At 48.9% G+C, this 24679-nt stretch overlaps 1 protein-coding gene across 1 annotated transcript in view; it reads left to right on the forward strand.

Annotated features, from left to right (window-relative positions):
* Window positions 1-24679, forward strand: part of LOC115120871 (roundabout homolog 1-like) — a 490866-nt gene that overhangs the window by 432574 nt on the left and 33613 nt on the right. Inside the window, exons 18-21 of the mRNA XM_065000506.1 lie at window positions 1145-1316; window positions 6397-6600; window positions 15648-15674; window positions 21777-21819. Of these exons, the coding sequence (XP_064856578.1) occupies window positions 1145-1316; window positions 6397-6600; window positions 15648-15674; window positions 21777-21819 (446 nt within the window). The remainder of the gene's footprint in view (window positions 1-1144; window positions 1317-6396; window positions 6601-15647; window positions 15675-21776; window positions 21820-24679) is intronic.

The raw sequence follows: 24679 nt of genomic DNA on the forward strand, positions 1-24679 counted from the left end.
GCCCTGGGTTGAGTTAACCTGATAGAGCCCTGGATTGAGTTAACCTGAGAGAGCCCTGGGTTGAGTTAACCTGAGAGAGCCCTGGATTGAGTTAACCTGAGAGGGCCCTGGGTTGAGTTAACCTGATAGAGCCCTGGGTTGAGTTAACCTGATAGAGCCTTGGGTTGAGTTAACCTGAGAGAGCCCTGGGTTGAGTTAACCTGAGAGAGCCCTGGGTTGAGTTAACCTGATAGAGCCCTGGATTGAGTTAACCTGATAGAGCCCTGGATTGAGTTAACCTGAGAGAGCCCTGGGTTGAGTTAACCTGAGAGAGCCCTGGGTTGAGTTAACCTGAGAGAGCCCTGGGTTGAGTTAACCTGAGAGAGCCCTGGGTTGAGTTAACCTGATAGAGCCCTAGATTGAGTTAACCTGATAGAGCCCTGGATTGAGTTAACCTGAGAGAGCCCTGGATTGAGTTAACCTGAGAGAGCCCTGGATTGAGTTAACCTGATAGAGCCCTGGATTGAGTTAACCTGATAGAGCCCTGGATTGAGTTAGCCTGAGAGAGCCCTGGGTTGAGTTAACCTGATAGAGCCCTGGATTGAGTTAACCTGAGAGAGCCCTGGATTGAGTTAACCTGATAGAGCCCTGGGTTGAGTTAACCTGAGAGAGCCCTGGATTGAGTTAACCTGAGAGAGCCCTGGATTGAGTTAATCTGATAGAGCCCTGGGTTGAGTTAACCTGATAGAGCCCTGGGTTGAGTTAACCTGATAGAGCCCTGGGTTGAGTTAACCTGATAGAGCCCTGGGTTGAGTTAACCTGAGAGAGCCCTCTCTCCTCCCTGTGAGTGGCTGCCAGCCCTGAGCTGCTGCTGCAGTAGGATTATGGAGGTGATTACTAATCCACACTTTGTTTTTCATGGGGTTAGGGTTCACTCACTGAGGCAGGGGGTTATTCCTACCACAGATAATACTGACTCTGTGTGAAACACACACCAAAAAAACAGAAAAATGTGTCTCAGTATTTTTATATGTGGAATACTAGGGTGGAATAGTTCTGCACTGTGTGCTGAAATGTTGCTTTAGCATCAACCAGCAACTTGACATACTTGTCACACCACCATCAGAACACAGTTATAAGGTCTTCTCTCCCTCTGTCCTGTCAGATCTGGTGTTTGGGGAATGAGAGCAGATACCATATCAACCGTACGGTGGACGGCTCTACCTTCTCCTTGCTGATCCCCATCCTGGCTCCAGGGATCCGTTACAGTGTGGAGGTCGCAGCCAGCACTGGGGCAGGCCAAGGGGTCAAGTCTGACGTCACCTTCTTCCAGATAGGTGAGTGGAGGAGAACTCTGGTCTGCAGTTCTCTGCAGGAGTTCCAAGTACAATTATTCTCCCTCAGGTAGAAGAGGAGGAAGAGGAGAGACATGTCCTTCTTCTATGTGTACAGCTTGGATTCCAAGGCTTACTGCCTAATAACTTCCCAACCTTCTTCAACGGCTGGAATATAGTCAATGGACATTTTGTAGTATTGACTTCCCTTTAATCTCAGTCTGAAGAGCACACTAATCCGCGTTTTCAGTTGTCATGTGAATGTTAAAGGAGTATTATGTCATCGTTCCATTCCTTCGTGCCCCTGCCTGCTCTCCTGTTCTGTCTAGAACAGTGGTTAGATGTGTAATTGAAATGATTACCGTACCAATTATATCCACGTCAGCCCTCATAAACAATCCTTGATGAGCCTGACTGACAGTGACACTCATAATGATCATCTATTTTAATGCCGTGTTTACCACTCTGTCAGTGTAGAGCCTCAACAGTTTTCACCTGACTGACATTGTGAGGAAACGTTACATGAGATTCCTGCTTGGCCGCCCCACCCTGCTGTGATCTGCTCCGTTCTGTTCTCCATTCAAGGAGGCAATGTTCTAGTGTTTAACAAAAGCAATCAACCAGGAACTTTAGCACAAGTGTGTGTTTTGTGATGGCATGTTTTTATTTAACCCTTTATTAACTTGCCTGTCAAGATCACGGTACTGGAGGGGCTGGAAGATCCAATGTAGCACGTCAGTCAGTCCTGCCTTTACGTCCTTACACAGGATCCATTATAGCTACATGGGATGAATATAATTCAGTCTTCTCTCTTATAGCCCAGGCTATTTAAGATCCTGCGTTAGAATACTCCACAGATCTGAGCTGCCACAAATCTGCTCACGGTAAAGGAGGAATAAATGATAACAACATGAAACAGCAGTGCAGAGTGCTTGGTAGAGGGACAGCTGTGTGTCTGTGTGTGTTAAAGTGGGCTGTGATGGGCATGGAGAAGCAGGAAGCTGTGTGCTTGGTAGAGGGACAGCTGTGTAAAGTGGGCTGTGTGTGTTAAAGTGGGCTGTGATGGGCATGGAGAAGCAGGAAGCTGTGTGCTTGGTAGAGGGACAGCTGTGTGTCTGTGTGTGTTAAAGTGGGCTGTGATGGGCATGGAGAAGCAGGAAGCTGTGTGCTTGGTAGAGGGACAGCTGTGTGTCTGTGTGTGTTAAAGTGGGCTGTGATGGGCATGGAGAAGCAGGAAGCTGTGTGCTTGGTAGAGGGACAGCTGTGTGTCTGTGTGTGTTAAAGTGGGCTGTGATGGGCATGGAGAAGCAGGAAGCTGTGTGCTTGGTAGAGGGACAGCTGTGTGTCTGTGTGTGTTAAAGTGGGCTGTGATGGGCATGGAGAAGCAGGAAGCTGTGTGCTTGGTAGAGGGACAGCTGTGTGTCTGTGTGTGTTAAAGTGGGCTGTGATGGGCATGGAGAAGCAGGAAGCTGTGTGCTTGGTAGAGGGACAGCTGTGTGTCTGTGTGTGTTAAAGTGGGCTGTGATGGGCATGGAGAAGCAGGAACCTGTGTGCTTGGTAGAGGGACAGCTGTGTGTCTGTGTGTGTTAAAGTGGGCTGTGATGGGCATGGAAAAGCAGGAAGCTGTGTGCTTGGTAGAGGGGCAGCTGTGTGTCTGTGTGTGTTAAAGTGGGCTGTGATGGGCATGGAGAAGCAGGAAGCTGTGTGCTTGGTAGAGGGACAGCTGTGTGTCTGTGTGTGTTAAAGTGGGCTGTGATGGGCATGGAGAAGCAGGAAGCTGTGTGCTTGGTAGAGGGACAGCTGTGTGTCTGTGTGTGTTAAAGTGGGCTGTGATGGGCATGGAGAAGCAGGAAGCTGTGTGCTTGGTAGAGGGACAGCTGTGTGTCTGTGTGTGTTAAAGTGGGCTGTGATGGGCATGGATAAGCAGGAAGCTGTGTGCTTGGTAGAGGGTCAGCTGTGTGTCTGTGTGTGATAAAGTGGGCTGTGATGGGCATGGAGAAGCAGGAAGCTGTGTGCTTGGTAGAGGGACAGCTGTGTGTCTGTGTGTGTTAAAGTGGGCTGTGATGGGCATGGAGAAGCAGGAAGCTGTGTGCTTGGTAGAGGGACAGCTGTGTGTCTGTGTGTGTTAAAGTGGGCTGTGATGGGCATGGAGAAGCAGGAAGCTGTGTGCTTGGTAGAGGGACAGCTGTGTGTCTGTGTGTGTTAAAGTGGGCTGTGATGGGCATGGAGAAGCAGGAAGCTGTGTGCTTGGTAGAGGGGCAGCTGTGTGTCTGTGTGTGTTAAAGTGGGCTGTGATGGGCATGGAGAAGCAGGAAGCTGTGTGCTTGGTAGAGGGACAGCTGTGTGTCTGTGTGTGTTAAAGTGGGCTGTGATGGGCATGGAGAAGCAGGAACCTGTGTGCTTGGTAGAGGGACAGCTGTGTGTCTGTGTGTGTTAAAGTGGGCTGTGATGGGCATGGAGAAGCAGGAAGCTGTGTGCTTGGTAGAGGGACAGCTGTGTGTCTGTGTGTGTTAAAGTGGGCTGTGATGGGCATGGAGAAGCAGGAAGCTGTGTGCTTGGTAGAGGGACAGCTGTGTGTCTGTGTGTGTTAAAGTGGGCTGTGATGGGCATGGAGAAGCAGGAAGCTGTGTGCTTGGTAGAGGGACAGCTGTGTGTCTGTGTGTGTTAAAGTGGGCTGTGATGGGCATGGATAAGCAGGAAGCTGTGTGCTTGGTAGAGGGTCAGCTGTGTGTCTGTGTGTGATAAAGTGGGCTGTGATGGGCATGGAGAAGCAGGAAGCTGTGTGCTTGGTAGAGGGACAGCTGTGTGTCTGTGTGTGTTAAAGTGGGCTGTGATGGGCATGGAGAAGCAGGAAGCTGTGTGCTTGTAGAGGGACAGCTGTGTGTAGTGGGGGTCAGCTGCTTGTGTGTCTGTGTGTGTTAAAGTGAGCTGTGATGGGCATTGAGAAGCAGGAAGCTGTGTGCTTGGCAGAGGGACAGCTGTGTGTCTGTGTGTGTTAAAGTGGGCTGTGATGGGCATGGAAAAGCAGGAAGCTGTGACTGATACCATTTCTTTCACTTGAGGACTTCCATCGGCGCCTGTTGAGTGTAGAAACGCGCCTGCGGGACCAGCGCTTCACCCTAATGCATTTGTCACACTTTGGGCTTGTTTGTGTCATGGCACAGCAGCCCAGATACCTGTAAAGTCCCTGAGGATTGTTTAGTCACAGTCGTACTCTGCTTCCCTCCACAGAGAAACAGGCATGAAATCCACATAGTAGTGGGGGAGGAGAGACAAGAGAGAGAGGGGGAGAGAGAGGGGGAGAGAGAGAGAGAGAGAGAGAAGGAGAGAGGGAGAGAGAGGGAGAGAGAGGGATAGAGGGAGAGAGAGGAGAGAGAGAGAGGGAGGGAGGGAGGGAGGGAGGGAGGGAGGGAGGGAGGGAGGGAGATGGAGAGAGAGGGAGAGGAGGAGAGGGAGAGAGAGAGAGAGAGGAGAGAGAGAGAGAGAGAGAGAGGGAGAGGGGAGAGGGAGGGAGGGAGGGAGGGAGGGAGGGAGGGAGGGAGGAGAGAGAGAGAGGAGAGAGAGAGAGAGAGAGGAACTTTGGGAGATCCGTTTGCCTCTGACAGAGTGAGTCTGTAAATATTAAAGTGGTTGCAACATAAAACAAGAGAGAGAGAAAAAAGAGATGAAGAAAGTTAGAAACCAAGTTGAACATGAAGAAATTGCTTAGGGCAGACAAATGAGCACTCTTTCATGTGAGGCATGGGAGAGAAACACAGAGAGACTAGACACATGAAGAAAACAGGCCTTTGTAGTGTGATCACTTGTTCTGACGGCTCATTTTGAGTAGCAGAGAAGTAGCAACAGAAAGACATACCCAAGTTGCACATTCAAGTGCTATAGTGTGCTAATGACTAGTACTATGTTTATATTAGTACTACTGTGACCTCATTCGGTGTAATAATAACTCCTAGAATATTGCTCAGTGTGAGGTCATACTTCTGTAAGTCTTCCTGGGTGTGTGGAACATTCCAGGTAGTGTGCTTCCTGGTTCAACTCTGATACGAATAGATCATGTTTAAATCTCCTGGGTTGAGACCTTTTGTCTATTGATCTGCTATTGTTGACTGTGCTCCGTTCTGGGTTCTGAAAGCCTTTTATAATGCAGCGAGCCCACTCCATCTCTGCAGCTCCACAGCCCAGCCGTACACTCATCTGCAGAGAAGAAAGAAGTCTTTTGTGTGTTCGAAGAAAAGAGAACGTTCATATTTCTGCCCTTCGCTGACTTCATTTAGCTTTTCTACCCCCTCCTTCATATCTTTCCCCGTTTCAGGCTTTTCCACTCGTTCTGAAGTTTTGCAGCGGTCTAAGGCTCTGCATCTCAGTGCTAGAGGTGTCACTGCAGACCCTGGTTTGATCCCAGGGTGTATCACAACCGGCAGTGATTGGGAGTCCCATAGGGTGGCGTCGTCCGGGTTTGGCCAGGGGTTGGCTGTTATTGTAAATAAGAAGTTGCTCTTAACGGACTTGCCTAGTTAAATAAAGGTTAAATAAAGGTTAAATAAACATTTTTAAATGATCATGTTAAGAATAACATGCCCTTTCTTCTCTTTCTCCTTTCTTTACTGCTTCCCATTTCCTCCCTTGTTCCTCCCTTGTTCCCATTTCCTCCCTTCCCTTTTCCTCCCTTGTTCTTTCCTGTGCACTTTCTGCTTCCCTGTACCCATCTCCTCACTCTGTACCCCTCTCCTCACTCTGTACCCCTCTCCTCACTCTGTACCCTCTCCTCACTCTGTACCCTGTACCCCTCTCCTTACCATGTACCCCTCTCCTCACCCTGTACCCCTCTCCTCACCCTTCTCTCCCCCTCTTTTTCTCTTACCCTTTCCTATTCCTGCCCTCTCTCCTCTCACCTCCTCACCCTACACCATCCCATCCTCTCTACCCCTCTCCTCTTACCTCCTCACTCTCCACCATCCTCTCCTCTCCTCTCCTCTCCTCTCCTCTCCTCTCCTCTCCTCTCCTCACACCTCTCACCTCTCACCTTCCTCATCCTCCACCTCTATTTCACCCTTCTCAAATTCCATCCTCTCTCCCCCTGTAGACTCATCGGGGCGTATGACGGAGGGTGTGTTGGAGCCAGAGAACACCCTGTCCCAGCAGATCAGCGAGGTGGTGAAGCAGCCGGCCTTCATAGCAGGGATAGGAGCGGCCTGTTGGATCATCCTCATGGTGTTCAGTATCTGGCTCTACCGACAGCGTAAGAAGAGGAATGGCCTCAGCACTAACTACGCAGGCATCCGCAAGGGTCAGTACAACATGCCTCATCTAATGGTAGCACACTGGAATCACGAGCTCAAAGTGTCCTCAAGTACTGATCTAGAATCAGGCTAACAAACACCAAATGGAATAGTTAATAGGATGAAGAATAGAATAGCTTGTCTTGTATCAGTGATTAAGGGGCATTGTGTGATTCCTACTACTACTCCATCCATGTAGGGACTCTCATCTGAGCTGTCAATTGCAGCCCTCCATCCCCTCCGTCTCCCCAGCAATGCCTCCGTCCCACCCAGCAATCCATCCGTCCCCCCAGCAATCCCTCCGTCCCACCCAGCAATCCCTCCGTCCCACCCACCCAGCAATCCATCCATCCCCTCCGTCCCCTCCATCTCCTCTGTCCCCCCAGCAATCCATCCATCCCCTCCGTCCCCTCCATCTCATCTGTCCCCCAGCAATCCATCCATCCCCTCAGTCCCCTCCATACCCTCCATCTCCTCTGTCCCCTCAACAATCCCTCCGTCCCACCCAGCAATCCATCCATCCCCTGCGTCCCTCCCCTCCGTCCCCCAGCAATCAGTCCCCTCAGTCCCCTCCATCCCCTCCGTCCCCCAGCAATCCCTCAGTCCCCTCCATCCCCTCCGTCCCCCAGCAATCCCTCAGTCCCCTGCGTCCCCTCCATCCCCTCCGTCCCCCAGCAATCCCTCCGTCCCCTCCGTCCCCCAGCAATCCCCAGCAATCCCCCAGCAATCCCTCAGTCCCCTCCATCCCCTCCATCCCCCAGCCCCTCCGTCCCCCCCAGCAATCCCTCAGTCCCCTCCATCCCCTCCATCCCCCAGCAATCCCTCAGTCCCCTCCATCCCCTCCGTCCCCCCAGCAATCCCTCAGTCCCCTCCATCCCCTCCAGCAATCCCCTCAGTCCCCAGCAATCCCTCAGTCCCCTCCATCCCCCGTCCCCCCAGCAATCCCTCAGTCCCCTCCATCCCCTCCATCCCCTCCATCCCCCCCAGCAATCCCCCTCCGTCCCTCCATCCCCTCCGTCCATCCCCTCCATCCCCCCAGCAATCCGTCCCTCAGTCCCCCAGCAATCCATCCCCTCCATCCCCCAGCAATCCCTCAGTCCCCTCCATCCCCTCCATCCCCCAGCAATCCCTCCAGTCCCTCCATCCCCTCCATCCCCCAGCAATCCCCCCAGCAATCCCTCAGTCCCCTCCATCCCTCCATCCCCTCCGTCCCCCAGTCCCCTCCATCCCCCCCCAGTCCCACCAGAAATCCCTCAGTCCCCTCCACCCCTCCATCCCCTCCGTCCCCCCAGCAATCCCTCAGTCCCCTCCATCCCCTCCATCCCCTCCGTCCCCCAGCAATCCCTCAGTCCCCCCCTCCATCCCCTCCAGTCCCCCAGCAATCCCTCCGTCCCTCCATCCTCTCCGTCCCCCCAGCAATCCCTCAGTCCCCTCCATCCCCTCCATCCCCTCCGTCCCCCCAATCCCTCAGTCCCCCTTCCATCCCCCAGCAATCCCTGTCCCCCCCCTCCTCCGTCCCCCCAGCAATCCCTCAATCCCCTCCCCCCAGCAATCAGTCCCCCCTCCGTCCCCCCAGCAATCCCTCAGTCCCCTCCATCCCCCAGCAATCCCATCCCCTCCCTCCCCCCAGCAATCCCTCAGTCCCCTCCATCCCCTCCGTCCCCCAGCAATCCCTCAGTCCCCTCCATCCCCTCCGTCCCCCAGAAATCCCTCAGTCCCCTCCATCCCCTCCGTCCCCCAGCAATCCCTCCAGTCCCCCAGCAATCCCTCGTCCCTCCATCCCCTCCGTCCCCCAGCAATCCCCAGTCCCCTCAGTCCCCTCCTCCCCCAGCAATCCCTCCATCGTCCCCCCAGCAATCCCTCCCCAGTCAGTCCCCTCCATCCGCTCCATCCCCTCCGTCCCCCAGCAATCCCATCCCCCAGCAATCCCTCAGTCCCCTCCATCCCCTCCGTCCCCCAGAAATCCCTCAGTCCCCTCCATCCCCTCCGTCCCCCCAGCAATCCCCTCCGTCCCCTCCATCCCCTCCGTCCCCCAGCAATCCCTCCGTCCCCTCCATCCCTTCCGTCCCCCCAGCAATCCCTCAGTCCCCTCCATCCTCCGTCCCCCCAGCAATCCCTCAGTCCCAGCGTCCCCTCCATCCCCTCCGTCCCCAGCAATCCCTCCGTCCCCTCCATCCCCTCCGTCCCCCAGCAATCCCTCAGTCCCCTCCATCCCCTCCGTCCCCCAGCAATCCCTCAGTCCCTCCATCCCCCAGTCCCCCCAGCAATCCCTCCGTCCCCTCCATCCCTCCGTCCCCCAGCAATCCCTCAGTCCCCTCCATCCCCTCCATCCCTCCGTCCCCCAGCAATCCCTCAGTCCCCTCCATCCCCTCCATCCCCCAGCAATCCCTCCGTCCCCTCCATCCCCTCCGTCCCCCAGCAATCCCTCAGTCCCCTCCATCCCCTCCGTCCCCCAGCAATCCCTCAGTCCCCTCCTCCCCCCCATCCCCTCCATCCCCTCCCCCAGCAATCCCTCCGTCCCTCCATCCCCCAGCAATCCCTCAGTCCCCTCCATCCCCCGTCCCCCAGCAATCCCTCAGTCCCCTCCATCCCCTCCATCCCCCAGCAATCCCCCCGTCCCCTCCCTCCGTCCCCTCCATCCCCCAGCAATCCCTCCGTCCCCTCCATCCCCTCCGTCCCCCAGCAATCCCTCAGTCCCCTCCATCCCCTCCGTCCCCCAGCAATCCCTCAGTCCCCTCCATCCCCTCCATCCCCCAGCAATCCCTCCGTCCCCTCCATCCTCTCCGTCCCCCAGCAATCCCTCAGTCCCCTCCATCCCCTCCTTCCCCCAGCAATCCCTGTCCCCTCCATCCCCTCCATCCCCCAGCAATCCCTCCGTCCCCCAGCAATCCCTCAGTCCCCTCCATCCGCTCCATCCCCTCCGTCCCCCAGCAATCCCTCAGTCCCCTCCATCCCCCAGCAATCCCTCAGTCCCCTCCATCCCCTCCGTCCCACCAGAAATCCCTCAGTCCCCCTCCATCCCCCCAGCAATCCCTCAGTCCCCTGCGTCCCCTCCATCCCCTCCGTCCCCCAGCAATCCCTCCGTCCCCTCCATCCCTTCCGTCCCCCAGCAATCCCTCAGTCCCCTCCATCCCCTCCGCCCCCCAGCAATCCCTCAGTCCCCTGCGTCCCCTCCATCCCCTCCGTCCCCCCCAGCAATCCCTCCGTCCCCTCCATCCCCTCCGTCCCCCAGCAATCCCTCCGTTCCCTCCATCCCCTCCGTCCCCCAGCAATCCCTCAGTCCCCTCCATCCCCTCCGTCCCCCAGCAATCCCTCCGTCCCCTCCATCCCCTCCGTAATCCCTCCGTCCCTCCATCCCTCCGTCCCCCAGCAATCCCTCAGTCCCCTCCGTCCCCTCCATCCTCCCAGCAATCCCTCAGTTCCCTCCATCCCCTCAGTCCCCTCCATCCCCTCAGGAATCCCTCCTCTCAAATTAAAGTCTTGCATCATACAGTGCCATTTGAGTTGAGGTGAGGTCTATCATCTGAAAATAGTCCCTAGTACTTTGAGAAAGTTTAAAGCCCTTGAACATCTGCAGGTGAAAAATGGACCTGTCTCCTGCAGTGGTGTCTTTCTATTCTGTTTCATATTTCCCTCTCTCTGATCCTGCCAGGGTGTTTTTGTGTGTGTAGTTCTTCTTTTGAAGTGCATCTTCCGGTCCCACCAGTTTCTGTTAGAGGTTCCCATCGGAATGTGTCTGGGAAGACAGAACAACCTGCTACGACAAGCATAAAGAAAATAAAAAATGTTAAGCGTGAAGTATACTTTTATAATAGTTTTCAGTGAAAGCCTTTGATGCAAATGACTGTTAGAGTTTGAAACATTGTGTCATACTGTTGCAAGAGATTCCTTACCAACCACTGTGTTTTTCATTCTCTATCCAGATGCTCTGTGCTCTCTAGGAGAGGACACTGCTTACCTCACATGCAGTGGGTTTACCTGTTTACCTGACAGGGTTCAGTACATGCCAAACCTCTGCCCACAATAGTTTAAGGATTTAAAGGCTCTCATTTCTGTGCTGACTGGTTTAATATGTGGCTGTCTGCAGGCGATGCAGCTGCTGCCTGCCCCATACCCTCCCCAAACCCCTACCTCCTTCTGCTGGGCTCAGGTACACTGTTGACTGCCAGGGTCAGGAGAGGTACACCATTCAACATAGAGACACGGACAATATACTGGTTTAAGTCTGAATCGACCTCTGTCATACTGATACTCTGACTATTGGGAGTCATGGAAACCTGGACTCATCTAGAAACGCTGTCCTTGCTTTGGAAAACCTTTGTTTCTGGCCTTGGTGGTTCATACCTTGGAGCTCTATCATAGTTGAACATTAATATGGGTTTATAGTGAACATACTGGAGTTTGGTATCTCTACAGACTTACAGCAGAGGCCTTGATTTGCATAAGGAATAAGGTCTCTATGTATATCTTGGATGCTGACTGCATTGTGTGCTACAGTAGTGTGATTAAGTTTTGCTCTGTGTTGCTATGGTGAGACAGATGAAGAGGTCCCAGGGTTGGTCATCTTCATGGGAAAGGATTGTGTGGTATGTTAAAAATAAATCAGTGCCCACATGTTATGCCCACATACAAGGCTTTTAATAGAAGAACAGCCTGGCCTCAAGGGTGATCAGTTTCAGCCAATGAGCAGTCATTTTGACTGCAAGTTCGGACAGTGTAATACATATATTCAATATATGCTTTCACAAAAATAACATTTTGGTTGTTGGAATTAGAATATAAAGATGCCTTTTTTCAAAGAAAACAATAGCATTTTCATTAGTTTATGTTACTGTAGAATATCTGCTGCCGGGTACTCAGGTGTAAAGTCACTGATATCAAAGGGCAGTCAGAGCGAAACTTGTAGCCACACAGTAGGACCTCTGAAGACTTGGTGAGAACAGTAATCTGCTGTGCCCGGAGGCTGGAGAGAGAGAGGCTACTGTAGAGGCTGAGGCTGGGAGAGAGAGAGGCTACTGTAGAGGCTGAGGCTGGGAGAGAGAGGGGATACTGTAGAGACTGAGGTTGGAGAGAGAGGGGATACTGTAGAGGCTGAAGTTGGGAGAGAGAGAGGGGCTACTGTAGAGGCTGAGATTGGGAGAGAGAGGGCTACTGTAGAGGCTGAGGTTGGGAGAGAGAGAGGGGCTACTGTAGAGGCTGAGGTTGGAGAGAGGGAGGCTGGAGAGAGAGAGAGAGAGAGGGGCTACTATAGAGGCTGAGGTTGGAGAGAGGGAGGCTGGAGAGAGAGAGAGAGAGAGAGAGAGAGAGAGAGGGGCCACTGTAGAGGCTGAAGTTGGAGAGAGAGTGGGGGCTACTGTAGAGGCTGAGCTTGGAGAGAGGGAGGGGCTAATGTAGAGTCTGAGGTTGGGAGATAGTGGGGGGCTACTGTAGAGGCTGAGATTGGGAGAGAGAGAGGGATACTGTACAGGCTGAGGTTGAGAGAGAAAGGGGATTACTGCAGAGGCTGAGGTTGGGAGAGAGAGAGAGGCTACTGTAGAGGGTGGGGTTGGGAGAGAGAGAGGGGCTACGGTAGAGGCTGAGATTGGGAGAGATAGAGAAGCTACTGTAGAGGGTGGGGTTGGGAGAGAGAGAGAGGCTACTGTAGGGTCTGAGGTTGTCAGAGAGAGAGAAGCTACTGTAGAGGCTGAGGTTGGTAGAGGGAGAGAGGCTACTGTAGAGGCTGAAGTTGGTAGAGAGAGAGGATACTGTAGAGGCTGAGGTTGGTAGAGAGAGAGAAGCTACTGTAGCGGCTGAGGTTGGTAGAGAGAGAGGCTGCTGTAGAGGTTGAGGTTGGTAGAGAGAGAGGCTCCAGTAGAGGCTGAGGTTGGGAGAGAGAGAGTTTGCTGTAGAGGCTGAGGTTGGTAGAGAGAGAGGCTCCAGTAGAGGCTGAGGTTGGGAGAGAGAGAGTTTGCTGTAGAGGTTGAGGTTGGTAGAGAGAGAGGCTCCAGTAGAGGCTGAGGTTGGGAGAGAGAGAGTTTGCTGTAGAGGCTGAGGTTGGTAGAGAGAGAGAGAGGCTACTGTAGAGGCTGAGGTTGGTAGAGAGAGAGAGAGAGAGAGAGAGGCTACTGTAGAGGCTGAGGTTGGTAGAGAGAGAGAGAGAGAGAGAGAGAGAGAGAGAGGCTACTGTAGAGGCTGAGGTTGGCTCCACACACCTTTAAGTAGCCCTTCCTTCTTCCAGAGGAGCCGAGCAGTGCATCAGTGTTTCCTCACATTAACTCTGCAACTCTCTGAGCTCATGTGGGCACAGCAGGCAAATATGTCTTTCTCTCTCTTTCTCTCAACCCCCTCTTTTTGCTCTTTAAAACCACAAGAGGCCATGGTCTTTGTTGGAACTGGTAACCAAGAATGTTTTGAGAAGAGAAGAAGAGGATAATTGCAACCACATGAAGCAACAAGCTGCACTCAGTGTGAAGTGGGCTGAATTGGAAGAGGAGATGTGTGTGTGTGTGTGTGTGTGTGTGCGTGCACGCGTGTGTGTGTGCGTGCACGCGTGTGTGTGTGCGTGCACGCGTGTGTGTGTGCGTGCACGCGTGTGTGCTTGCCTATGCACCTGTGTTTGTTCTTGGGTGTGTGCGTGGGTCTGTGTGACATTAGTAACACCGCCAAGATGTCTCATCCAGCCAGTGAATAAGCTGTCTGTGACGGTCTCTTGTCACTGTGGTTATTTGATTGATTTCAATCATGTTAATATTTCTCACGAGCACCTCGCATGCCAAGTGTCAATCTCTCTTCTCTTCAAAGTCGAAACGCAAACAGATAAAAGGGTCCAAACGGACCCATCTATTCAGCTGCTCTGAGCTTCAAGGGGAAAAGAGCAGGAATCCAAACAAGAGGAAATAATTGTGGCATTAAAGAGACATTTGAAAGGTTGTGTTTACATAAATAAAAGGAGCTGAAGAGGTGAGGACCGCCGTACATCAGTGATAGCTACTGTGCCTTCAGAAAGTATTCATACGCCTTCATACCTATTCCACATGTCGTTGTGTTACAGCCTGAATTCAACATGGATAAATCATGTCTCACCCATCTACACACAAAACCCCATAATGACAAAGTGAAAATATGTTTTTAGACATTTAGCAAATTTGTTGAAAATTTAATGCAGAAATATCTAATTACAAAAGTAAGTATTCACACCCTGACTCAATACTTTGTAGAAGCATCTTTGGCAGTGATTACAGCTGTGAGTCTTTCTGGGTAAGTTTCTAAGAGATTTTCACACCTGGATTGTGCAATATTTGCCCATTTATTATTTTCACAATTATTCCAGCTCTGTCAAATTGATTGTTGATCATTGCTAGACAACCAGTAGATTTAAGGCAAAACTGTAACTCGGTCACTCAGGAACATTCACTGTCTTCTTGGTAAGCAACTCCAGTGTAGATTTGGCCTTATGTTTTAGGTTATTATCCTGCTGAAAGGTGAATTCATCTCCCAGTGTCTGGTGGAAAGCAGACTGAACCAGAATTTCTTCTAGGATTTTGCCTGTGCTTATCTCCAATTAATTTATTTTTCATCCTGAACAACTCCCCAGTCCTCCACGATTACAAGCATACCCATAACATGATCCAGCCACCACTATGCTTAAACATATGTGGAGAGTGGTACTCAGTAATGTGTTGTGTTGGATTTGCCCCAAATGTAACAATTTGTATTCAGGACAAAAAGTGATTTGTTTTGCCAATTTTTTGCAGTATTACTATAGTGCCTTCTTGCTAACAAGATTCCAGTTTTGGAATATTTTTCTGTGGAGGCTTTCTTCTTTTCATTCTGTGATACCTAGTCAGTTGTACAATTGAATGCATTCAACTGAAATATGTCTTCCACATTTAACCCAAGGTTAGGAACAGTGGGTTAACTGCCTTGCTCAGAGGTGGAAAGACAGATTTTTACCTTGTCAGAGTAACTCAAATGTTGTTGATCCATCCCCATTTTGCTCCTATCACGGCCATTCAACTCTGTAATTGTTTTAAAGTCACCATTGGCCTCATGGTGAAATCTCTGAGCTGTTTCCTTACTCTCCGGCAACTGAGTTAGGAAGGATGCCTGTATCTTTGTAGTGACTGGTGTGTTGATACACCATCAATAGCATAATTAATAACACCTTATTCAAAGGGATATTCAATTATTCTGGGGTGAATTGAAATTGGCAACAGCAAAAACAACAACTAACATGTACTTAATAAAAATGAATGACATTTTTTAAATATATAAATAATAATAACAATCCAACCTAATACATTTTATAAGAGGATAAACAAAGATAGAGAAAATTGAGTCATTGAACTCATTTGAAGTTGGGTTTTAATCTCCTTGCAATCTCCTCCTATCTTGTTTGAAGAAAGAATGGTACACTTCCATATGAGTATTAAGCAGCTTGTTGTGATATGAGGTGTAATGGATCATGATGAACGGACATCAAAACCTGTCGGGCAAAATTGCGTTCAATGAAGAGACAACCCATTCCCACAAATGTTTCATGTTTAATATGTGCTGCCAGTTACTGATGATGGATTGAGCAAAGTGCTCAACAATGCCTGCCAAAATGGGTTAAATTGGCCAATGATCAGATAAATACTGTATATACATTAAAATACTCAGATCTAATTCTGTACTAGTCAGGATTTGAAACATCGTAGTGGTGTTAGAAGATTTAGAGAGAGGAAATGGCACCAAAAGAGAAGGTAACTAATCCTGCACTAAACAGGACTTGAATCACCAAAATAGTGTTTTCAACCTTTTCCGGTAGAGCTCTTAGTCCCTGGCAAGGTGTTGCACAAGTAATATTACAACACACCATGTAATGTTTCAAAACATCTCAGGATGATGTGTTTCAATACTCCAGCAAGGTTAAGGTTTGTCTCCTTTGCGTTAGTTTTGATGTTACAAACACAATGAAGAGAACCCCGTTGTGTGTATCTCATTTGATTCAAGAGGAATATACATGTTGCTATTTTATATTAATGGTGTTTTTCTCTCTCTTTCCTCTTTCTCGGGCCTCTGCTTCAACCTACAGTGCCATCCTTTACCTTCACTCCTACAGGTAAACACTCCTGATAACTCTTGATTTCATTTCATAGCACCTTCTCTATAAAATCTCATAACAGTGCACCTTTCAATGCAAGACTGCACACACTGAGTCACACAGTGATGGCCTGAACAGCTCTAGCAGTCATTCTGCTCAGTCAGTCGGAAGAGACACTCTTTAGTTAAAAATACTAAGACACAAGAAAAGGAGCAGTGTGGTGTCAGGTTTAAAGAACTATAACAGAGATGTTTTACCAACTGGTGCAGACAGTGTGTTCAGAGGTAAGCACTTAACGAGGAGCGAGCCGTGCCATCCACGCTACTAAGAAACAGTTACAACTGGCGGGGACTTGATCAAAGGGCTGCTGCTGCCCGCCTCTCTGCCTCTGATGGCATTTAGGATGATGACACATCTCCAGTCACATGGACCGATTAGACAGAGCTGTGGATAGGGAGAAAGGAGCGACTGAGGGTAGATGTGAACTGGACTGACACGGACATAACAGAGCACTCTCTTTCTCTCTCTCTCTTTCTGTGTGTTTATCTCTCTCTCTCTTCCTCTATTCTCTATTCTCTCTCACTCCCTCTCTTTATATCTCTCTTCTCACTCATTCACTCTCTCTCTTTCTGTGTGTTTATCTCTCTCTTTCTCTATTCTCTCTCACTCCCTCTCTTTATATCTCTCTTCTCACTCATTCACTCTCGCTCTCTCTTTCTGTGTGTTTATCTCTCTCTCTTTCTCTATTCTCTCTCACTCCCTCTCTTTATATCTCTCTTACATTTACATTTACATTTAAGTCATTTAGCAGACGCTCTTATCCAGAGCGACTTACTTCTCACTCATTCACTCTCGCTCTCTCTTTCTATCTCTCTCTGCCCCCTCTCTCCTGCCGAGATGCATGTGTAGTTGGCACTTGTGTCATAACACCTGTGCTCATCCTTGTAAATCAGAGAGAGAGCAAAAGAGAGTGAGAGGAGAGAAGAGAGAGAGAGGGGGGGAGTTATGTGAGGCTTGTGGTTATGGTGACTAATCCCATCTGTGCAGAGCAGAGGCTGCATCTAAACTGTGCGGGTTGTTTTTCTCCTCCTCGACAGCTTCGGGCCCTAGGATCACGTCTAATAGTTTGAGTGTTTCAGTCCTCTATTCTGAACTGCTGGAACTCTTTCAGGTGAAACCTATTGAGTCAGCTGGTTAGTTTTGGGCCAGTTCCTTAATGCTTGAGGTTAGTGTTTCTGCTTGTTGAAGTTTACAATCCTAGAAGCTGCCATGATGCTGAAGGAAAAGGCAGGATGTTGTCAGTGCTAATCTTCCACTAGATGCTGATTTGAGAGGCACTACATGGTTTTTGTTGTAGAATTCCTGAATGCCCTATATACAGATGCCAAATGTATACTTTCTCTCTCTCAACAGGAGAGGGAGAGAGAGAGAGAGAGTGAGAGACTTTTTGTCTTTCTTTAATGAAACATTCTAATTTCATTAAAATCTCTTTCCCCCTTAAAATAAAACACCGAAATATATCCTGTACTGCATACATGTACCATACTCACCTTTCCCTGTACCACACGATACAAAAACACACCACACATCACAATATCCCAAAACCTCGCCACTTCTACAAACATATTTCCGAAACATCTTCCCCAACCCACCATACTCTCCGCCCCACATACCCCCTGCCACTGATGTGCCTTCACTCCTGTTAGGCTCCTAATGTTCCTCACTTTAATGCAGAGGTGGTAGAGGACTTTAAATCCCACCCCCTCAAACTTCCCCAGGCTCGGAGTGTTAAAATCTAACAAATCCTCCAGACTCCCTTGCCAGTACCCAGTCTCTGCCGTCACCTGCAGTGGCGGAAACATTGGTGGCCTCTTCCTCTTTGGCCGCTCAACCACCCTTTACCGGCTCAGACAGTGCCTCCTGGACCTCCTCCAGGAATCTCTCCAGCAGCCTAAGATACTTTATTCCTGTTTGATGTGCCAGGACTTCCGGGGTTTTCCACCCTCCTCTCTCAGCAGTTGCAGGTCACTCAGCCTTTGTAAACCCGCTGCCATCAGCTGCCTCTGCAGGTTGGCCGACTGAACCGATCTCAAATGAATGGCTGGGTTGTGGAAGATAGGCTCCATCCCTGACCATCACAGAAACGTAATCTGCATACGCTGACACTGCTATGCCTGTCACCACACCCATACCGGTCCAGCACACTCCCTGCAGTCTCCTGTGTAGCAGGCCCAAAAAAGGCTCAATGGCTAGTGTATATAACTGCCCCGATAGAGGGCATCCTTGTCTAATGCCCCGTCTCACCGATACTGGCCTACTGAGCCCCCCTCCCAACTTGACCATACATGACGCCACAGCATACAACATCTTCACAAAGTAAAAAACATTTCCCCAAACCCAAAACCAGACATCAGATTAAACAGATACTCATGGTTCACTCTATCAAAAGCCTTCTCTTGATCTAAAGACCAGTCCAAAGTTCACATTAGAACATCTTGACAAGTCCAGCATGTCCCTGATTAAGAACAAGTTGTCTTCACCGCCCTGTCTTTCAGGCAGTTAATCCACTGTTCCAAGGCCGTCATTGAAAATAAGAATTTGTTCTTAACTGACTTGGTTAGTTAAATAAAGGTAAAAAATAAAAATCGGGAAAAAACTGCCCAGGTCCCTACGTAATTCAGCTAAATTAGTCTGGAGGCCTACATTGCCTTGCCCCACCAGCTCTACCTCCACATCACCGATACAACGCTCTAGTTCCCCCAATTCTCTTCTAGCCTCTGAGAGAGCTGTAAACTTTCCCCACATCCTACCATTGACTGAGAGACTCATAATACTCTCTTCGCTGCCCCCACCTTTCCCAAAAAGTCTGGAAACCTGAGCACAAAGTAGCATCTAGTAAGAGCTTCACATTAAACTTCCAATAGGATGCCTGCCGGGGCCCTGGTGAAATAGACAGCTGAGCCATGGTTATGTGATGATCCAAAAACCCCACCGAGAGAATGGTACCAACAGCCCATTGCTCTGATTCCTGGACATGTAAAAATGTAAACTGTCTTGTGTTGGGATGTTTAGTTCTCCAAACATCCACTAGGTTGAACTGATTAATGATGTCCCTTAACACTCCCACTGACACTGAATGAGGCTCTTCCCCATTTCTGTCTTTCGTAAAATCCATTGTACAGTTCCAGTCCTCCCTGACCACCAGCGTTTCCTCAGGCACTATATGTGAGAGTTCCTGTCTAAGACCCAAATAGAACCCCCTTCTCTCTCCCTGTGTTAGGTGCATACACATTTATAAAGACAAAACCCATGTTGTTAATTTCTGCTTTTACAACAAGCAGCCTACCCCTACACAACTCCTTTGAGGAGCAAATTTTTACAGACAGACCCGGTACAAAAAGGACTGCCACCCCTGCACTAGAATTTGTCCCACATCACTGTGTCTGCTGCAGAAACAACACCTGTACTTTTTTTTGTTTTACATATTCACCCAACACACTTGTCTTTCCCGCATCTCTGGCGACATTTATATTGAGCGAGCCTACCCGAAGAGTCTCCATAAGAAGAGGGAGAAAAGCCAGCAAAGAAAGAGACCAATAGCAAAGCTCAAAAAGCCCCAGTGCCAGGAAGGAACTATACATCTAAACAGTGTCTGAAGGTTGACCTTTACGCACTGTTGTGACCCACTTCCAACCTAAAGCGTTTCCTGGGTGAGAGGACACCATGCCCCTCATGTTTCATAGCATGTTGTACTGATCTTACAAACTTTCTCGGATCAGAAAAAAAGCCTCAAGATTAACTTTTTCCCCCTTAGTCTCATTCAGGAACTTTGTCAGTTCCCTCAACGTGTACTTTGACCCTTCTGCTTCGGGACCCATTGAAGAGGAGTCTGAAAAAAAGGCCTCCTCATCATACTCTTCCTCAGACTCACTTTCCTCCTCATCTCCATCTCCCATCCTGACCACCTGGTCAGGGCCTCCCCCCAGCACCAGGCAAAGGTTCCATGGTGACTTTGACAACACCAGCCTCTCCCCTCCCACCTCCTTTCTTCTCCCCCTTTTTCCTTTCTGCTTGACACCCTCCTCCTCCCCCTAGTCTCTTACACTTCCCCACTATACTCTCCTCATCCACTAGCATAACCTGACTAGACCCAGCCTTATCTACACCACCATCTGTAGCCTGACTAGGCCCAGCCTCATCTACACCACCATCCATAGCATGACTAGGCCCAGCCTCATCTACACCACCACCCATAACATGACTAGACCCAGCCTCATCTACACCACCATCTCTAGCCTGAATAGTCCCAGCCTCATCTACACCACCATCCATAGCATGACTAGGCCCAGGCTCATCTACACCACCATCCCTGGCATGACTAGGCCCAGCCTCTGCTGTCTGTGTCTCATTGCCCCTTGCACGTTGACCTCGATTTCCCCCACTGGCGCATGTACCCTCACCTTGTCTATGACGTTATGTGGGCACGCAAAGCTTTTATGCCCCAAATCCCCACACTCAAAGCACCGTAGACTATCTGTGCTGGCAACCCCTGCATAGAGCCCCTCCCCATGCCTGACTTTAAAATGCACATTTAGCTGTTGCTCATTGTTATTCAGAAACATAAACACTTGCCTCCGGAACGAAACAACGTGCTTAACAGCATCCGCCTGAAAGCCTGCTGACGGTACACGAAAACCGCTAGCAAACTTACCAAAACGACTCAGCTCTTTCCTGATTTGATCATCCGTAATAAACTGAGGCAAATTTGCAACTACCACCCTTATCAAAGGGGTAGAAAGAGGCAAAATTGACACCAACACAACCTTTACAAGTATTTCACTAGCAATTGACCTATCAACCCAATGTCTTTTCATGAACACAAGCAGAATGTATAAATTCAGCTCCTACCTGTTCACCGACTGCGAGCAGAACCTCCTCCACCTTAACTCCGTTCTCAGGAACACACCTGAATTCATGCCGTAACGACAGCATCTACTCCGCGCTAGGCTGAGAAGCCATCGTGCACACCACACCTTCCAAACCCCAGGAAACTAACTGTCCTCCTCCACCCTAATTTTGAAAAAATCTGTGGATACCGCTGAAACAAATAGTGCATTAACTCTCTACCATAGAATATACAAATTTAAAGAAAAGGCAGAGACAGAATCCAGAAAAAGGTTAGGACAGAGCGCTCCACACCAAACACTCCAACTCCAAAAAACTCCCAGCATGCACTGCGAGAGAGAGTGAGAGGCAGAGACTGTGGGGAAGGTTACTTACCGAGCACAGTGAGCTCAGCGATCTCACTCTCCCTCTCTCCCACCATATTGGTCCCGACACACACATACTTCCCAGCGTCGCCTTTTCTGGCATTGGTTATCATCAGCTTTCCTCCCCGGATCTGAGGAATGAGAGAAAGGGTCAGACCTTGAGAGGACAAAACTACACGCCTAACATTGCAAAACATTCTCTCAGTATAAAAGCGCTGTATTTCCTCACCCATGAAGTTATGAGTCTTCACAAAACCATGACCAAAGGAATTCAATGTTTTAAAAAAATCCATCTGTCATGTTTTGATGGGAGTATAAACTCACAAATTAATCTTAGTGAGCCATGTATGTCCTGAGGTCCCAGTGATAGAAAGCCAAAGTACTGTACTACTGTACTCAGCCAGCCAACCAGCCAGCCCCAAAACCCTCCCACCCCTTCCTCAGAGAAGAGATTGTAATTAAAGTTGGAGTTTATCTCTCCTTCACACCTGCAGCTTAAAGCTCCTTGAAAGAGTCCAACTTCCAGCGTGCTGCGCTTCAAACACACGCCAGCCATGGCAGGAGACCAAAGCACTGTGCAGCCCCCTAAGCCTTTCACACACACACACACACACACACACAGTGACTCGGTCTCCATCGATCTACACACAGGGTGTAGTACTCACACACATACATGCGTAAACATGCACGCACACTATCAAAAATACCACACACCGCACCCATACAAACACAGGCTTACAGGAGAGCCAAACACACTCCACAGTCCATGTTATTGTGTTTTGATAAGCCTGTTACTCTGATGACGATCGTGATTATGGTGTTCATGTCTGTACCTTTTCTCTGTTCTCAGTGGCGTACCAGAGAGGGGGAGAGGCTGTCAGCAGTGCTGGAAGGTAAGAATACATGTCTACTATGAGAGGGGTGTTATCTACATGTATATTCATCTCTTCTGTATGAATATGAGACATCAAATAAAATAACATAATATATGGATCATAGTATCATATTCCAAGAGACAGATGGACATTTGGTGAGGAGTGGGTACATTGTAGAATGTGAGGGAAGGTGTACCTTCCTTTGAAGGGCACTAGGGGGAGGGCTTTTACTTCATAAAGCTTACAGCACAGGCAGAGGTGGAGAGGTGAGGAGAGGGGGAGTGAAGGGAGGAGAGGAGAGGGGAGGGAGAGGAGGAAGGGAGGAAATGGGAAGGAGAGGAAAGGGGAGGGAAGGGAAAGAGAGGAGGGAGGGAGAGAGTGGGAGGGAGGGGAAGGAAAAGAAGGGAGGAGAGCAGAGGGGAGGGAGAAGAGCAGAGGGGAGGAGGAGAGGGAGGGGGAGGAAAAGAAGGGAGGAGAGCAGAGGGGAGAAGAGGGGAGGGAGAAGAGAGGATGGGAGCGGAGGAGACGGGAAGGAGGTGCAGAGAGCACTTTGATACCAGCAGGAAGAAATTATTTTCTCATTTGCCCAAACCCCTATCCTCCTCATCCCACCGAGAAGAGCACCATGTCTGGCCACAAGGCTGTGCCATAGCATCATCTCTAACATACACAGAGATGACGATAGTTGAGTTTGCACACACCCTACTCTTTAGAATGGAGGGCCTTATGTAAAATAGATGGGAGGATTGATACAGGAGAGGGTGTGACAGTAACCAGTAGCCTATGTGTTGTTTTCCAGACTACCTACCAGTCACGCGTACTGAGACACTCATACATTCAGACAGTGATGTTATAGTCTCCTCAATCATCTAGAACCCACGTTGATGGCAGTGTATCTTCAGACTTGTTTGAATTAAAGCAGTGTTTTGGTATTGTCCCCTCTTTGTGCTAAAGGTATCTCTATGGTTGCCTATTGTTCTATAGCCGTTATGTGTCTATCTATACAATCATGTTATTACCCTGCTCTGTGATTGAGTCAGGTCTACAGCCTGAACATGGGAGCTCTGCTCAACGACAATGTCCATTCTCTACATATCTCCACTGAACCACTCAGATGATTGAGGAGCCATTTTGAGATTGTATTTGTCTCTCCAAGACAAATGTGTTCACTACGCAAAATGAATGTGGAGACTGTAAGCGGAGACTAAGTCATCTGAATAGGAAATGGGGAAAAAAACATGGCACAATGCGAATGTCTGACAAGTGTGATTATTCCAGTGGTAGTGATGGGAGAGAAATAACAGTTAAAGGCTTTTGTGATGTTGTGCTAGTATAGCCTTTGGGCTCTAATAAATCACCCCATTTCATGAGAATTATAAGGCTATTTAGTCCGGCTGCTTCAAATGTAAATGTCAGCCCTGGGTTCATGATGTGGAAGTGTGGACGAGAAGTAGGGCTGACCCCAGTTAGTCGACTGGTCGATTGTTTGGTCGTTAGGCTGTTGTTTTAGTTGAGCAGTAACATATATATATATACATGTATGTATGTATGTATGTATGTATTATGTATTAACGGCATCCGCCTGAAAGCCTGCTGACGGTACACGAAAACCTCTGCTCCTATGTATGTATATACAGTGTATGTATGTATGTGTGTGTGTGTGTGTGTGTGTGTGTGTGTGCACAAATATATATACACTACCGGTCAAAAGGCTTTTTCTTTATTTGTACTATTTTCTATGTTGTAGAATAATAGTGAAGACATCAAAACAATGAAATAACACATATGGAACCATGAAGTAACCAAAAAAGTGTTAAACAAATCACAATATATTTTATATTTGAGATTCTTTAAAGTAGCCACCCTTTGCCTTGATGGCAGCTTTGCACAAAGTGATGTTTTCTTCACCTAAAACAGCAAGCAAACAACGTCTATTTTTACATAAATTGAGAATTACAATAGTTCCTCTATGTATTTGAAAAATCTTTCCATCTCTCTCCGTTTCCATAACCACTCAGCGTGAAAGGGAAAAATGTCATACTCTGATCCAGTGGAAATGTCATTAAATAGGCTTCTTATCTTGACTTGGACTGAAATAGGTTCCGGTACTCATTTTGGGTGTTGGTACTGTTTATGTTTAGGTCCAGGAGCTCCACAATACTTTTGAGCTAATATTCTATGAGAAGAACAGGAGCCCAAGCAGTAGAACATTTGAGGTGCTGGTACTCAGCTCTGGTGAGATCCTGCCCAAGTCAAGCACTGCTTCTTATCCCTTGCGTGCAAATAGCCTACAGCTGTGTCTGTCCCAAGCTCACTGACAGGGAAAATCTGAGGGCCCACAATTTGTTATACAATGTTGCAAGTTTGCTTGCACAATCTTCGGGCTGGACCCAAAGTTGATATAATGTTTCAAGTTTGTTGCAGACAGGCCATGTGTAGCCAATATGATTCATAGGATATTTATTTTTATCAGGATATTTTATCAGGACATGTCATTTTCATTCACATGTAGATATAATATTTATTAACCACATGACAGTAATTTTGAGAAATTAAATTAAACTGTTAAATTAAATTAAACTGTTTCATAAAATTTTGCATGCGAAGACCATACCTGGCACGCAGATCGGTACAAATGTAGAGACTGAAAAATTGCTTCTATTTCAAGGCCATCAGACTATTAAACAGGTGTCACTAACACAGAGAGGCTGCTGCCTACATGCAGACTTAAAATCCTTGGCTATTTTAATAAATAGATTACTAGTCACTTTAAAAATGCTACTTTAATAATGTTTATATATCTTCCATTACTCATCAAATATGTACAGTGGGGAGAACAAATATTTGATACACTGCCGATTTTGCAGGTTTTCCTACT

Source organism: Oncorhynchus nerka, linkage group LG14, assembly GCF_034236695.1.
Source record: "Oncorhynchus nerka isolate Pitt River linkage group LG14, Oner_Uvic_2.0, whole genome shotgun sequence".
NCBI classification, from domain to species: domain Eukaryota; kingdom Metazoa; phylum Chordata; class Actinopteri; order Salmoniformes; family Salmonidae; genus Oncorhynchus; species Oncorhynchus nerka.